Genomic DNA, 13,462 nt, shown 5'->3' with positions numbered 1-13,462 from the left:
TCTTCAAATTTATTTAATTTTCTCACTCACACATTCCATGGCACTAGCATATGCAGCTCGTCCACCGTCAACCCGTTGTACTATAACAATGATATATTGTGTTATTTTGTTGATATTATATAAACTGTGATGAGTGATAGATTATAAAGTTTTTCTAGTGAAATTATGCCAATTTATAAAAAACCATTTGAATTTATTTAAATTTAGTCCAAAATTTCTAAAATATCTTACTTATCGGCAGGTGCCAAAAATATTTTTCTACCTGAAAAAGAAAACCTTGCGTCCGACGATGCCACCCCAGTGGCCCCTGCCCCCATCCCACGCCAAATTCCGCGCCGCCCACCCCGCCCTTGTTGCAGCAGCATGCGGCGCCGAGGAGGATTTGTCGAAGCAGACCTCGTCCTCGACACCGGGGTAGGAAGGGCTGCAGCGAAATGCATCCGCCAAGTCGCTCAAGGTGATCACGACCCCCATCGCCACCACCATCAGGTCAACAAACATTTCTTTGGCTCCGAGTGGAACCAGACCTTGTAACTGAGTACAGATAGTTGTGCTGTCATGTGAAACCTGACACGACTGTGTCTGAATGCTTAAGAGGAAGGTGTGAGAGAAGAGAGAAGTTTTGGAAAGCAGAAGGATTAAGTCTATTTTTGGCAACTCAATTTTTACCTTTGTCTAGTGTTAATGTTCAACTATAAAAATATCTAACTTTGGCAACTGAAGTATCAAAACCATTTAATCTTGACTCTAGAGCCATCTGAAAAACCACTCAAAACTATCTCGAGGGTCAAACTTATTAGACGATTGCAAGAGCTAAGGGGCCAAAATGGACTTAATAAAGTCCTTTAGCTTTTAATATATTTATACAAATTTTCTTGTATTTTTAGATTTACTTATGGATTATTAAGTCCATTTTCACCACTCAACTCTTGCCTTTGTCTAATTTTGACCTCAACTACAAAACCATCTAACTTTGGCGAGACTTTGGTATTTCGCCCATCATCAAAAACTGTCTTCCACTTTGCGGGATGGTAAAAGAGCGAAACCAGTTTTTGATGATGGGTGAAATACCAAAGTCTCAACTTTGGCACCTCAACTTTCAAAACCGTATGTTCCAAAAATAAAAATATCAAAACCGTAAAATTTTGACTCCCAAAGCCGTCTCAAAACCATCTTGAGGGGTCCAATTGAACGATTTCGATAGTTGAATGGTTTTGATAGTTGAGCAGGTGCCAAAGTTAGACGGTTTTGTAGTTATAGGAGTTCAAATTAGACAAGGCAAGAATTTTTCATCCAAAAGTGGACTTAATCCAAACAGAAAACAACTCTAAACTGGAATCCTTTTTCTGAATCCTTCCTCCCTAAGTTTCTTCCCCGATCCCTTCTCTCCTGTAACACAGCCCTTTCCTGATTTGTTTGGTTGGCCTTTGTAATGGTAACAGAGCGAGCAAAAACAGCAGCACAATAGAGTGAAGCATCTCAAAATCTTTAAAGAGCGAAGAAAAAAATACTACTATGTGCTCACACAGTCACACACAACGAGCAGTACATATTTGACAATTTGAAGAGGATTCATACTAGCTTAGGAAAACATCGCAGGCATTGCATTACATGGTCCAACAGAAGGCTAGGATAACTAAAACTGGGAAACGAATACTGTCATAACCAGCACTAGATAAACAGATCATTCGTCGACATTGTCAATTGCCACGATGCTGTCAGTTGCTGTGTACATGCAGCGCAAACAGCACAAGCCTCAGTTCACTGGTTCTCGATCTCCATGAGCAGCCAGTCCTTCCACATGTCCTTAGGCAGCACCATGAGAGATCTGAACAGACGATCATCGCGGATGAGCATGCTGTACGCTCTCAATAAATCAGAACGCTCCAAGCTCGGTATCTCTCTGAGCACCTCAAAGATTTCCTCTGGGGGAGCAGGTTCTTTGCTGTCGTCATTCTTGGCGGCAGGACGAGCAACCCTTTAATTTGCGATCGCCATCAGCCTACCATCCGAACAATGGTTGGTTAATCCTTTGTCCACCATGCCCTCGGCTTTTGCGTTTATTCACAGGGGTTGCTACGTTCACAATTCCCCCCATCATAGTTTCAAGAGATGCTTACAGATAATATAAACAAGGTAAAAGAAAGACACTACATAATACCTGCTCATGATTCTTCTTTCTTCTGACTAAAACAGGAGATGACTTCAGACAGTATTTACAGGCCACATGTTCCCCCTGCTCGTCCTCTTGATCTACAAACAGACCCACACATGACATGCATAGCACATCAGTGACAGTTTGTATTAGTGAACAATTGGAACAGACTCAGCAACCTGGTAAATTCAGTAATCCATCACGTGGGCGGATGAGCCCAACATTTCCCAATCCATCTCTTGCCACTGGTAGACGTGGAATTGTTAAAAACGATAATGACAGCCGCAAGTGTCGAAATCTTACTGAAATTATGTACATTCTCGGCAGCTGAATGAGCATCCTGTACCTGATCAGCAGCTGCCTGCAAACCAAGCGAGCAATAGTTCTCTGAATAACAGACAATGTTGCCGGCACACACATGAGAAACACAATGCGCACTATCTACAAAACTAGCGCAAAATCAATCGATCCATAATCGTAAGCTCCAGTACGATAGACGACGACAGGATGGGTGTATGCACCTTCGCGGGCGCGCGGGTCACTGGGCTGCGCTCGCCGGGTCGGAGCTCACCGACGCGCCGTTCGAGCTCGCTGCACAGTGCTTCCAACCTCAGGTGGAGGGCTTGGGTCCCTCGCGGCTGCTCGTCGCCCGATGACGCACTCGCGACGCCCTCCGCCGCCGCCTGCGCCTGCTTAGTGGCCCCCGGCCCCGCCCGCACCCGCTTAGCAGCCACCGGCTCGTGGTCGGTGGAGGAGTTGGCGAACACATTCGCCCAATCGATCTTGATCCCCGCCATCGCCGCCGCCGCCGCCATCGATTGGAGGGTGAGAAATTGGAATAGTGGGTGATGGAATTGGGGATTACCCTTGCTTTTTCGGGGGTTTGTGAGAGGAAAATCAAGCAGCGGTGTCGGAAAAAAAGAGGTTGCCGGGGTTTTTTAAAAAAAAAAATACTCCTACATGCTATGTCATTCTGACTCCAAAAAAAGTCAATATTTTTAACTTTGACCAGTTATATATTAAAGAATATTAATATTTATAATACATAATTAATATTATTGCATGAATTGTTGTTACTAAAGCATGATTTGAGAGCAAGTTTACTTTGACATACTGCCCTCCACATAGTTTGGGAGCTTCATACCGATATATTACTTCTATATGTCCTTCCACTCTTCTCTATTAAGGATCCTAGTGACTGCATAATCGTTCAGGAGCGATCTCATGATTAGAGATAGGTAATACAGTATGGCAGATTACCTCATCGTAAGGGAGGTGGAAAGTCAGGATCTTCAATCGCCAATGATCCACCAAAGTGGTGAGAATAGGGCTGTCAAGGTCTAGGATCTCGACATTGACCATGTAGGCAAGCTAGAAGAAGCCAACATGCTTAATGCAAGGGGCATAACGTGCATCCTACTAATGGTGTGTTCAGAGCCACAGGAGGGCCAACTCCAGCTAGGGGTCCACGTTCATATATTAGCAAATGGGCCTGGTGTTTCTCATCGTAGAAGGTCTCAAGGAGGGGGAACACAAGGTGCACCATCTTTCCATGCAAAAATCAATGATTTTAACATCAATGATATGCTTCTGATTTTGTATAATATTAGAAAGAAGCCAAGCTAATAGAACACATCATAATTCGTAGAAGATCCAACGAAAAGTACAACATGTTAAGCGATGCATTTGATGGTAAACTAGATGAATAGTTTGACAAACCCAACAAAACTAGAAGCAAAAGAATACTTCTTCCTTTCTTTTGGAACCAAAGAATAACATGAGAGTCCATAGTTCATAGTTGAAGAAAAAACAATGTGATTCTATATTTGTTCTTCAAATCTGTTCTAACTATAGTATCTATTAGTTAGAGGCAGGTGTTGGTCTCTTAGAGGCTGAATATGGAATAAAAATAACATCACAAATAAAAGTTGTTTCTAATTTCTGACACAAAAATAGACTACCATACCTAAAACACAAATTGTCCATATGCTGCACATATACAATATGCAACTAAATATACATGTATATATATTGCGGGGTGAACCTAAGTATCACCGTAACAAAGGTGATGTTATTCAAAATAATTTGCATAACCCTAAGTGAGGAGTACTTTCATCTACTAAAATGCCAAATGTGTTTTGAGATAAAAAGAAATCCACGTAGACTATACCTTGTTTTTTAGAGAAACCACAATTTCATCAACCATGCAACCAAATAGACTCGTTGGTTAAAGTTCTGATACAATCTCTAGAAAATCCTCTTGCAAAACACAATAGCTTTCGAAAGACATGAGGCAATGTGAGCACCAAACTTAGGTAGTTGTGCATCACACACTTCTCTCGAGCAATATGTTACTTGATACATATTAAAATTAGGACAAAGCAACATTCTTGCTTCTTTAATAGCTACCACATTCATGCCATTGTCTAGTTCCTGATCTACTAAAGAGTTCCTCAAGTTTACCAATGGTGTTTCTACTTCCACTTCATAAAAATGATTCGGTAGTTCTACTTTTGTAAAGTGATTAGGATGACACTACTTTGTAAACATGGTTGTGGTGGTTCCACTATCTATAGAGGTGCTCAAGGTATCCTTCCTTACAACATGTGTTGCCCTGCATGCGCATCAGAGATAACCCTATTTCGGAAGTGTAAAGAGGATATCTCGAGTGTAAATAGATACTTTGTTGAAAATGGTTGTGGTTGTTCCACTTTATAAAAATGGTTCTGATAGTTTCATTTTATATAATGTGGTTGTGGTGGTTTTCCTTTGTGCAGAGATAGTTATATGCATTCACAAGGTAATTTTTTGTACCATTGTGTTATAGCAATGCCCTATTTTAATCATTTAAAATAAGTTGTTAAGTGCTTAAAAACTATAGTCGCTCACCTTATAGTCTAGCTTATAGCATGTTTCAAACTATCCAATCACCAAGCTTATAAAAAGCTATTAGCTGGCTCACTCTGATCGTTGTTGTTTATAAAAATTTTACAAATCCATTTCGGGCATAAGTTGGAAATTAAACTGAACATGTTCTACCTCTAGGTTTAAAATATTTGACATGCACAAAAGAGATAACTTAGAAAAGGAGAAACCAAAGTAGACAAAACCACAAACCATACCTGGTCCGATGAAATTGAGACAAATAATTTAGGAAAAGAATGCATGACCCCTAACAATTACTTAACCAATCTTATTACAAGGCATAAATGCCACATTATGAAGCATGTTGTCAGAACGATGTGTGTGGCAGATATGACAAGCCTTACTGTCCTCATATTTGTGTGAGTAGCCAGTCCTTCCTCAACTCTCGTCGAAGTGTCATAAGAGTTTTGAATAGGCAGTCATGACGAAAAAATACCCATATGGCTCTTTGAAAGTCGATATGGTCCAAGTCAGGTATGTCTTTGAGCGCGACATAGACTTCTTCAAAGCTGGGTCTCCTAGCTTGGTATGTTTTGTTGTTCTCCATTGTAATGGGCTTCAACAAAGCTTGAAGTGATTTAGTGTCCTTGATACCTACATAGAAAGGATGCATATATCACATAGAATACTTCATAGTTGTATAAAGTTATTCAATTACTTAGTTAATTCAAGGTTTAGAAAAAGGAGATACTACTTGAAAACAAATTAGTTGGGGTGTCATTCGTCAATCCTATATAAGTTGAACAAATCAAGAAGAAAAACGCTTTGCTAGCATTACATGAAAACCATAAGAACCTTCTGGCCTATTTGGAATAGCTCCACAACCAGATTCTCTAGCTCTAGCGCTAGCTCTTGATTCTTCAAAGAAAGTGTTTTTGTCTCTAAACCTATTTGGCAATATGACTAATTCCTAGCTCCTAAAAAGAGAAGGTTGTGCTGGAATTGTGCTTTGAACCCTAATGTAGTGTGTAGAAGACACAACATCCATTGCCATTTAATCCTTATGGGTTCTTTCATGCAAATTTAGTTACAACAATAAACATAGAAACTTCCCATTTTTCACCCAAATTTGTAAATTCTATACATAGGACACATTTAAATCTTGCAAACAAATGCCTAGAAGAGAACCAACATGCCAAGACGTTACCCCCTAATGAGAAATCTCTCTCACAAGGTTATGATGAAACTTGGTGAGTTGTTTGAATTATTTTATACATACAAACATAGCCTTAGATCACAAGTTGGCGTTGACATAAAACAAATGAAATATTAATTGCACAAGGTTATATAGAACTTTAACATTTACATATAATAGAATTAGAAATGATAAAATATGATGTGTAAGTCACAATCAATTTGTACACCTCAAATAAATTTTTCATTTGTTTTGTGCAGCAATTTCTATCAATAACAATGACAAAGATACAATAGCTATAGCTACTTCCATTCGGAGGATTTGTGTTGTAGGCCTCAAAGGAATCAAATCCTTGGTGCAGTGTTTGTTGTCTTAAATACATTCATATATAATACCAATAATTTTTGTAAGAATTATGCATTCACATATCTAGATCTAAGGGGAGGGAGAAATTTGGCCTCACCTTCACGGCCTTGGATCAATCAACGCTCCTACCAATGGTCTAGAGGAGGATCGACGAGGATGAACGATAGCTTGGAGGAGACTTCGACGAGGTCGAGCGGCAGCCTGATGATACTCCAGCTACCGTTGTTGGGTGGTCGTCGAGTAGTGCTCAGATGCGATCTAGAGTCTTCCTAAATCAGGGACGCGGCTAATGACGGGTCATGGAGGAGGATGCAATTGGCATCTTACCCGCTTGATGATAGGTTTTAATTAGGGATGGTGTGGGGGTAGATGGGGAATGGCGGCGCACCCAAACCCTAATCGCCTATGGGCAAGAGCAATGAGCAGATGGATGTGAGAGGGGTCAGGGTAGAATGGTAAGTGAGGTTTTTTGGCTTTAAAAGCCGATGGCAGTTTCGGGTAAATACTAACAAAATTGTGGCGTGGTTCGTAACTTGGATAGGGAATTAAGTAGGAAGAGGGACATGGTTTCATAGCTGTCATTCGTACCACCTGCAACACTTTTCTCATCACTCTTGTGCTCGGTGCACCTCTAGTAGTCTGCATTGTAGGACCTTATGTGGTAGCATCTAAATGGCTACCACACAAGGTCCTCCAATGGCCCTTTTAAGGCATATGTAGGCAAAGATTCATGTATCAAAATATGATTTGAATTCTATAATCTATTGTAGTTGTCTCAACCTTTAGGCATGAGAAACTACAAGGCTAAAGTGTTGCATGTCTTAAGTGGAGAAGTCATTTAATGTCAAGTTATAAGTTGGAAGTTTTTGGTAAAAGGTTTGATGGCTATAATTTTAAGGTGGAAATCCTAATACATTGAGTTATAAATTACATTATCTAGGTGAAAATTTAGTATGCATTGAGTTTTTAGGTGGATTTTTAATATAAAATGAGTCTGGAATTACCAAAGTTGTGCCCATTCACTGAGTCACAAGTCACATGTCTTGGGTGAAAAGCTTTATTCTATTGTGTTATAAGTTAGAATTTAAATAAATATATGTTCTAGTCAAAGGTTCAAAATTAAATTTGTCACATGTATACAAATATCATAGTTAAGAATAAGTCATAATAGATAAGTCAAACTTGATCAACTTTATAGAGAAAGTTGTCAAACATTATGATACCCACTAGTTATACTATGAAAATATGTTTCATGATGAATCTATAATAATACTTAGAAACCTTTTAGAGAGGACATCTATGGTGTTTTCACTTCCACTTTATATAAAAATGGTTTGGTAGTTCTACTTTTGTGAAGTGACTTTGATGACACTACTTGATAAACATGGTTGTGGTGGTTCCACTATCTACATAGGTGCTCAACGCATCCTTCCATACACCATGTGCTACCCTACATGCATATCACAGATAACCCCATTTCGGAAGTGTAAAGAGGATATCTCAAGTGTAAATAGATACCACTTTGTACAAAATAATTGTGGCTCTTCCACTTTGTACAAAATGGTTGTGGCTCTTCCACTTTATAAAAATGGTTGTGATAGTTTCAATTTATATAGTGTGGTTGTGGTGGTTTTACTTTGTGCAGAGATGGTTACAGATTAATTTTGTTTTATCAATAAATAATCAATCACATATAAACCAATTTTCGAGTAATGGAAAACATGTATCGTGTATCGCAGTACAAGTATTTGAAACAACGGTGGATCGGAATATCACATATCGCTTCACAGGCATGGAACCTGTTCTCCCCAGTTCATCCTCGAGGGCCCATCATGTGATTTCCACAAACAAACCATTATGAGAATGCAACCATGAATTGGCTGAAACCCTCTGTATTGTGGACTCCTGACTGGTATTCACATCACTATAAAACTTATAACGAGTGTCAACCAATCACAAAGATTGTCATCAACTTATCTGCAATCAGCACAGTGAAGGGGCTATTTGGTATCAACTATCCGATGAGCAATAAAGGCCTAGATCTGGCTCCAATTTTGTAGTATGGTATAGGCATGGAGAGGAGGGCTGGACAGGGTTGGTTCTAAGGACCACGGGCTCTGAAGAAACACAAGCAACCACCTGCCTGGCCTTCTGGTATCATGCCACCGCCCTTGCTTGTGTCTAGGGCCTCCAAGAACCGCACCACCTCGTCCATGTCAGGGCGCTTATCTGGGTTTGCGTCCCAGCACTTCCGCATGATGTTCGCCATTGGGCTTGGGCAGCAACGAGGGATGTCAGGCCGCAGATTCTGCACACACAAACAGGAGACCATCAGGTTGTAGAAGGTTTGGCACATATATGCGCACACAAAGCATTATTGATATGTTCTGCCCAATCTGTTCAGGTATGTGGACAATTATCAACAGTCAATCCAGCAACTGAAAACAAACCTGATGAACAACAGCGGATGAGACGTCTGCAAAACTGAGGTCTGGATATGGCATGTCACAGCAGTATATTTCCCATAAACATATGCCAAAACTGTAGACATCACACTTTCTATTGTATGGCTTGCCTTCAAGAACCTGCAGACACCAACAGAAAAAGAACAAACAATTGCTGAAAACACTTGTCCTCATATAGAACGTGAATACAACGATAGTAATCGTTTTTGTACAAATCTAAAACAGTAGCATAGTATACCTCTGGGGCCATGTAGCCAAGTGTCCCTGTCGCGCCTGTCATATCCTTTGGATTCTGAGCCTCAACACGAGCAACACCAAAATCAGCAATTTTAAGGTTTCGTTGTGTGTCGAGCAGCATATTTTCGGTTTTTACGTCCCGATGTACTATCTTTCTTGAGTGTAGATAGCTTAATCTGCAAAAGGGACCAACAAGATGGTTACCACAAGATACAAGAAAAATACGCTATAGTGACCCAAGTTTTTCTTTTTTAAAAAAAAAGGTTTTTTATGTATCTTGCTTACCCTCTAGCAAGATCCAGTGCTATCTGAACAACAACTTTGTAGGCAAGCTTCCTACGCCGGCTCTTTATTAAATATTGTTTTAGTGTTCCTCCAGCAAGATATTCGACCACAACACAACATGCTCTTGGCGGCAGCTCAGTGCGCCCACCACTGTTGGAACTATTGGTTGGAATCTTAAGGTCTGCAGTACCCATTGATGCACCAACGAACTGCAATAATAAAGAAAATAACGAGTAAACAAACTATGTAAGTGGACCACGAGAAAAAGGCTACTACTTAAAGAGTAAAGACAGCACCAAGACGTGACAGTCCTGACTCCAGAATAAGCATTGCACAGAAGATACATGAGTGTGCAGCTTAGTGCTAAAACATAGTAAGCAGAAATGTTCACCTTTGTAACATTTGGATGGTTGAGCTCATGCCAGACAGCAACCTCCTGCTTAAAAGATGCTCGCAGTGTGGCAGTTTCAGTTTCTGATGCAAAGCCATCTTCGCCCCAATCCAATAGTTTTACTATATATGTCATAAAAGAAAAGTAATTAACTAAACATACGAAGATCAAGGTGATTCTGTTGATTATTTGGTAAAGCTTTGCAACATACTAGAAAAGGTACAAATTTCAATTTTATTATGCCCATGGTTCAGGTAACTTCATCAGTAGGATAACATGCTAGTGAGAGCTGCTGTCTTAGATGATCTACAGGAATTAACCATCACAATTTCTGCGTAAAGGACCAGGACACTGAATAAGCTCACCACAAATGCCCCAAAATCAGGCACCTGTTAAAAGTGAAGCTGTAATACCTAAGAAACTGAAGCTGTAACAGGTTTCAGAATTGCCAATCAAAACCTCAGAATAAAAGAAAAAACCTGAATCCACAAAGGTGCAAATACTTCACAGTTCACACACAAACCACTGCAAAGAAGCTCTTTGCCACATAATGCATAATTATATACTGATCACTTGTGCAGTTGTGCTACAATCCATTTATGCGACATGAGAGCTCTATTATTATCCATGAACAAACATTGTTTCTGAACTCACATGGATGGTGAAACAAGGCAGAGGCAACTCTTTGCTAGAAGCCAATAACAGAAGAGGACCAAGAACAACATATATTCAAAACATATAGTAAGAGCTTGTTACTTATGTATGTATGCCTCATTTTTTTTATTTTACCAGCTGATAATAAATGTGTCATTTGCCATGCTAGCTTGTCCGGATACTATGAAAATTGAAAACGATTCACCTATCTACTGAATACTGATGAAAACCAAGAAATCCTCTGCAACAGCCGAACCGCGTAATCTCAGAGACACAGATAAACCGCACACGAAGTGAGGATAAGGAAACAGAACAGGGGTAGTACCTGCGACGTCCTGGCCGTCATACGTGCCGCGGTACACCGTGCCGTAGGTGCCCTGCGCGATGACGTAGCGAATCTCGAGCTTGGCGAGGTCGATCTCCCAGTCCTCCCTGGGCCCCTGGTTGTACGACCCCTTGTGCTTCTCCCAGGTCTTGGCCAGCTGCTTCTCCAGCTGGATGTCCAGGCTCTCGAGGTCGATCTTGTCGGCGCGCACGTAGGACTCGTTCTTCGCGGCAGCCGACGACGCGCCGCCGCCGATCGACGCCATCGCGGCCCGGGACCGGCTTCCGGCTTCCAAGAAGTCAATTTCCCTCCCTTACCGGAGGCTTGCAGCCTCCGCGGTGGCTGCTACCACAGTTGACCCCCTCCGCGCCGCCGGGGGCGGAGTCCAAGGTCGCCAATTCTTCTACAGAGAGGAGGAGGAGGTGTAAAGGGGCGGGATTTCCCCGGAATTCAAGAAACTGAGCCCCTAAAAGAAATCTTGGGACACGAACTGGGCACAAACACTGCTCAAGAACAAAGCAAGCAAATCGCCGCGCAATGGGGGAGAGAGAGAAAGATTCGGATTTGGATTCGACTGCAGGTAGCTCCGAAAAGAGCGAGGGATTCCGCCGGAGCAAGCGAGGACGTGCTTACCAGCGCGAGGAGGAATCGGTCGCCAGGTCGCGGTGGATCTGCAGCTCCAGCGCCAGTACACGGGAGGGGCGGCGGAGCAGGAGGACGGCGAGTATTGCGGAAGCTGAGGCGAATCCGAGGTGCCGCGGCTCCGTTGCTGCGGGACGCGGTAGACGGCGAGGCGGGAACCGGGAACAGGCTGCGGCCTGCGCCGACGGCGACGGCGAGGTGGGTTTGGGGCGCAGGAGGCAGGAGCAGGTGGAAGAAGAGGAGTTTGCACGCGTGGTAGATGGATTGTCAGAGCAGAGGAGTCGGAATTGCAGGCAATAATTACGAGATGGATTAAACCACGTTTTCAACGTTGACACGGCTGGTCCTGCCACCTGTTGTTGAAGGAAGGAATTTCATCACGATAAATAACAACTCCTGTGTCCGGGCTGGGTTCAAAACCGAAATTAAGCTATTTTTTTCTGAAATTCAGATGTACGGAGTATATCCGTTAATCGTGTTATATATTCTTATAATATAAACATATTTATTAGATATACAAATATCGAGATATTTTTTTATAAGTTTAGTCAATCTTAAGATTTGTTGACTCTTTGAAATATGAGATGAGTACTTATTTTGAGATTTTGAGACGATGGGAGTATGTTTATCGTCAAAATTTGAAAAGTTTTATGGTTTTTAAAAGTTATCAAACCACGTTTAGGGCCTAGATGAGTTAGAACTGGTTAGCTAAGAGCAACTTCAACCGATATGCTATCCATGTTATCTAGGATATTTTTATATTTTTAAAGAAAAAATTAAAGTCCAACAGGTGTGCTATCTGTTTTGCTAAAATAGCAAGTTCGCTATTCCTAAATTTTCGCTTGTCGTATATAGCATGCCGTCCTCATTAGCTATTCTGTACAAAGATTATTGTAGAACTCTATGCTTTGAGTGAATTTTTATTTTACGCAATGGCTAAATCTTGTAGTTTACAGTATAATTTTACCTAGTATTTTGGAGATGCTCTAACAACCAGTTGAAGATTTAGATAAAAATTATCCCACCTAACAAGGTATCAAAAATACCCTGATGTTGAGGATCTTTATCATAAATGTAATAATATTTTCTATAAATATAATCAAACTTAAAGAAATTTAACTTAATCTAAATCGAGAATTACATCTTTTTAAGGTAGGGGTCGTATTAGTTAGTTTGACTAGCTATTAAGATAGTACTTCGCCCTCCGTTCTAATAAATGAGATATTTTATCTTTTTAGATGTATTGCTTTTACTATCTAGGTACATTATATATCTAAGTACATGATAAAAACTATAAATTTAGAAAAACTAAAACATCTTATAATTTAAAATAGATGGTGCAGTAACACTTAGGTGGCCTATTAGCTAGGTTTAGGCTCCGTCTGAATCATAGAGCTAACAGTTAGCTGCTTATAAATAGCTTCTTGGATCAAATAGGTCTATCTAATTTTTAGCTGAATACCCAATTAACAACTATGTTTTATTAGTTAGACCAAACTAGCTAATAGTAGCTAACATTAGCTATGAACTATTAACTATTTCAGTATTAGTAGCTAATAGATGTAGCAAGGCCTTAAATTCATATTAATTAATTTTTAGTAGCTAATTATTAATTTGGTTGATAGTTGGGCTTTTGTCAACAACTTATATTAGCAAAAAAATCAATTTGAGCCAAGTCAATTGCAAAATAATTTATTTTTATTTTATTTTATTTATTTATAAATTACGGATGGTTCAATATGAATTAGATATCAATTGAGGAATTAGTGCTTAGGTCTTGTTTAGTTCCATCTAAAATCCAAAAACTTTTTAAGATTCCTCATCATATTGAACCATACGGCACATGTATGGAGCATTAAATATAGATTAAAAATAACTAATT

At 40.3% G+C, this 13,462-nt stretch overlaps 2 protein-coding genes across 3 annotated transcripts; both read right to left on the bottom strand.

The window, feature by feature from the left end:
* On the bottom strand, nucleotides 1,509–3,014 carry LOC110429878. Its single transcript, XM_021446578.1, has 4 exons — nucleotides 2,677–3,014; nucleotides 2,459–2,516; nucleotides 2,162–2,253; nucleotides 1,509–2,002 (listed from the first exon to the last, which is right to left on the bottom strand). The coding sequence occupies exons 1-4, from the start codon at nucleotides 2,968–2,970 to the stop codon at nucleotides 1,952–1,954; spliced, it is 495 nt and encodes a 164-aa protein (XP_021302253.1). The 5' UTR covers nucleotides 2,971–3,014; the 3' UTR covers nucleotides 1,509–1,951.
* LOC110429859 (serine/threonine-protein kinase HT1-like) lies at nucleotides 8,342–11,870 on the bottom strand. 2 transcript variants are annotated; one of them, XM_021446545.1, is made up of 7 exons: nucleotides 11,572–11,870; nucleotides 10,939–11,341; nucleotides 9,960–10,081; nucleotides 9,569–9,777; nucleotides 9,285–9,459; nucleotides 9,032–9,166; nucleotides 8,342–8,889 (listed from the first exon to the last, which is right to left on the bottom strand). In XM_021446545.1, the coding sequence occupies exons 2-7, from the start codon at nucleotides 11,201–11,203 to the stop codon at nucleotides 8,683–8,685; spliced, it is 1,113 nt and encodes a 370-aa protein (XP_021302220.1). In that variant the 5' UTR covers nucleotides 11,204–11,341; nucleotides 11,572–11,870; the 3' UTR covers nucleotides 8,342–8,682. The 2 variants fall into 2 exon arrangements, with proteins under 2 accessions (XP_021302220.1, XP_021302221.1); XM_021446546.1 differs by having other exon boundaries at nucleotides 8,437–8,889; nucleotides 10,939–11,338; nucleotides 11,572–11,857.

This window comes from Sorghum bicolor, chromosome 8 (genome assembly GCF_000003195.3).
Source record: "Sorghum bicolor cultivar BTx623 chromosome 8, Sorghum_bicolor_NCBIv3, whole genome shotgun sequence".
NCBI lineage: Eukaryota > Viridiplantae > Streptophyta > Magnoliopsida > Poales > Poaceae > Sorghum > Sorghum bicolor.
Note: the sequence above shows the minus strand (reverse complement) of the source record. Positions and strands in the feature narration are given on the sequence as shown.

Excerpts from the sequence above, each read along its gene's own strand:
- LOC110429859 (XM_021446545.1), bottom strand. The coding sequence starts at position 11,203 with ATGGCGTCGATCGGCGGCGGCGCGTCGTCGGCTGCCGCGAAGAACGAG. Across the intron at positions 9,460-9,568 it reads GCACTGGATCTTGCTAGAGG|ATTAAGCTATCTACACTCAA; the intron begins GTAAGCAAGATA and ends TCCCTTTTGCAG. Across the intron at positions 9,167-9,284 it reads TTGGCTACATGGCCCCAGAG|GTTCTTGAAGGCAAGCCATA; the intron begins GTATACTATGCT and ends TGGTGTCTGCAG.
- LOC110429878 (XM_021446578.1), bottom strand. The coding sequence starts at position 2,970 with ATGGCGGCGGCGGCGGCGATGGCGGGGATCAAGATCGATTGGGCGAAT. Across the intron at positions 2,517-2,676 it reads TGACCCGCGCGCCCGCGAAG|GCAGCTGCTGATCAGGTACA; the intron begins GTGCATACACCC and ends CTTGGTTTGCAG. Across the intron at positions 2,254-2,458 it reads CGAGAATGTACATAATTTCA|ATCAAGAGGACGAGCAGGGG; the intron begins GTAAGATTTCGA and ends GTCTGTTTGTAG.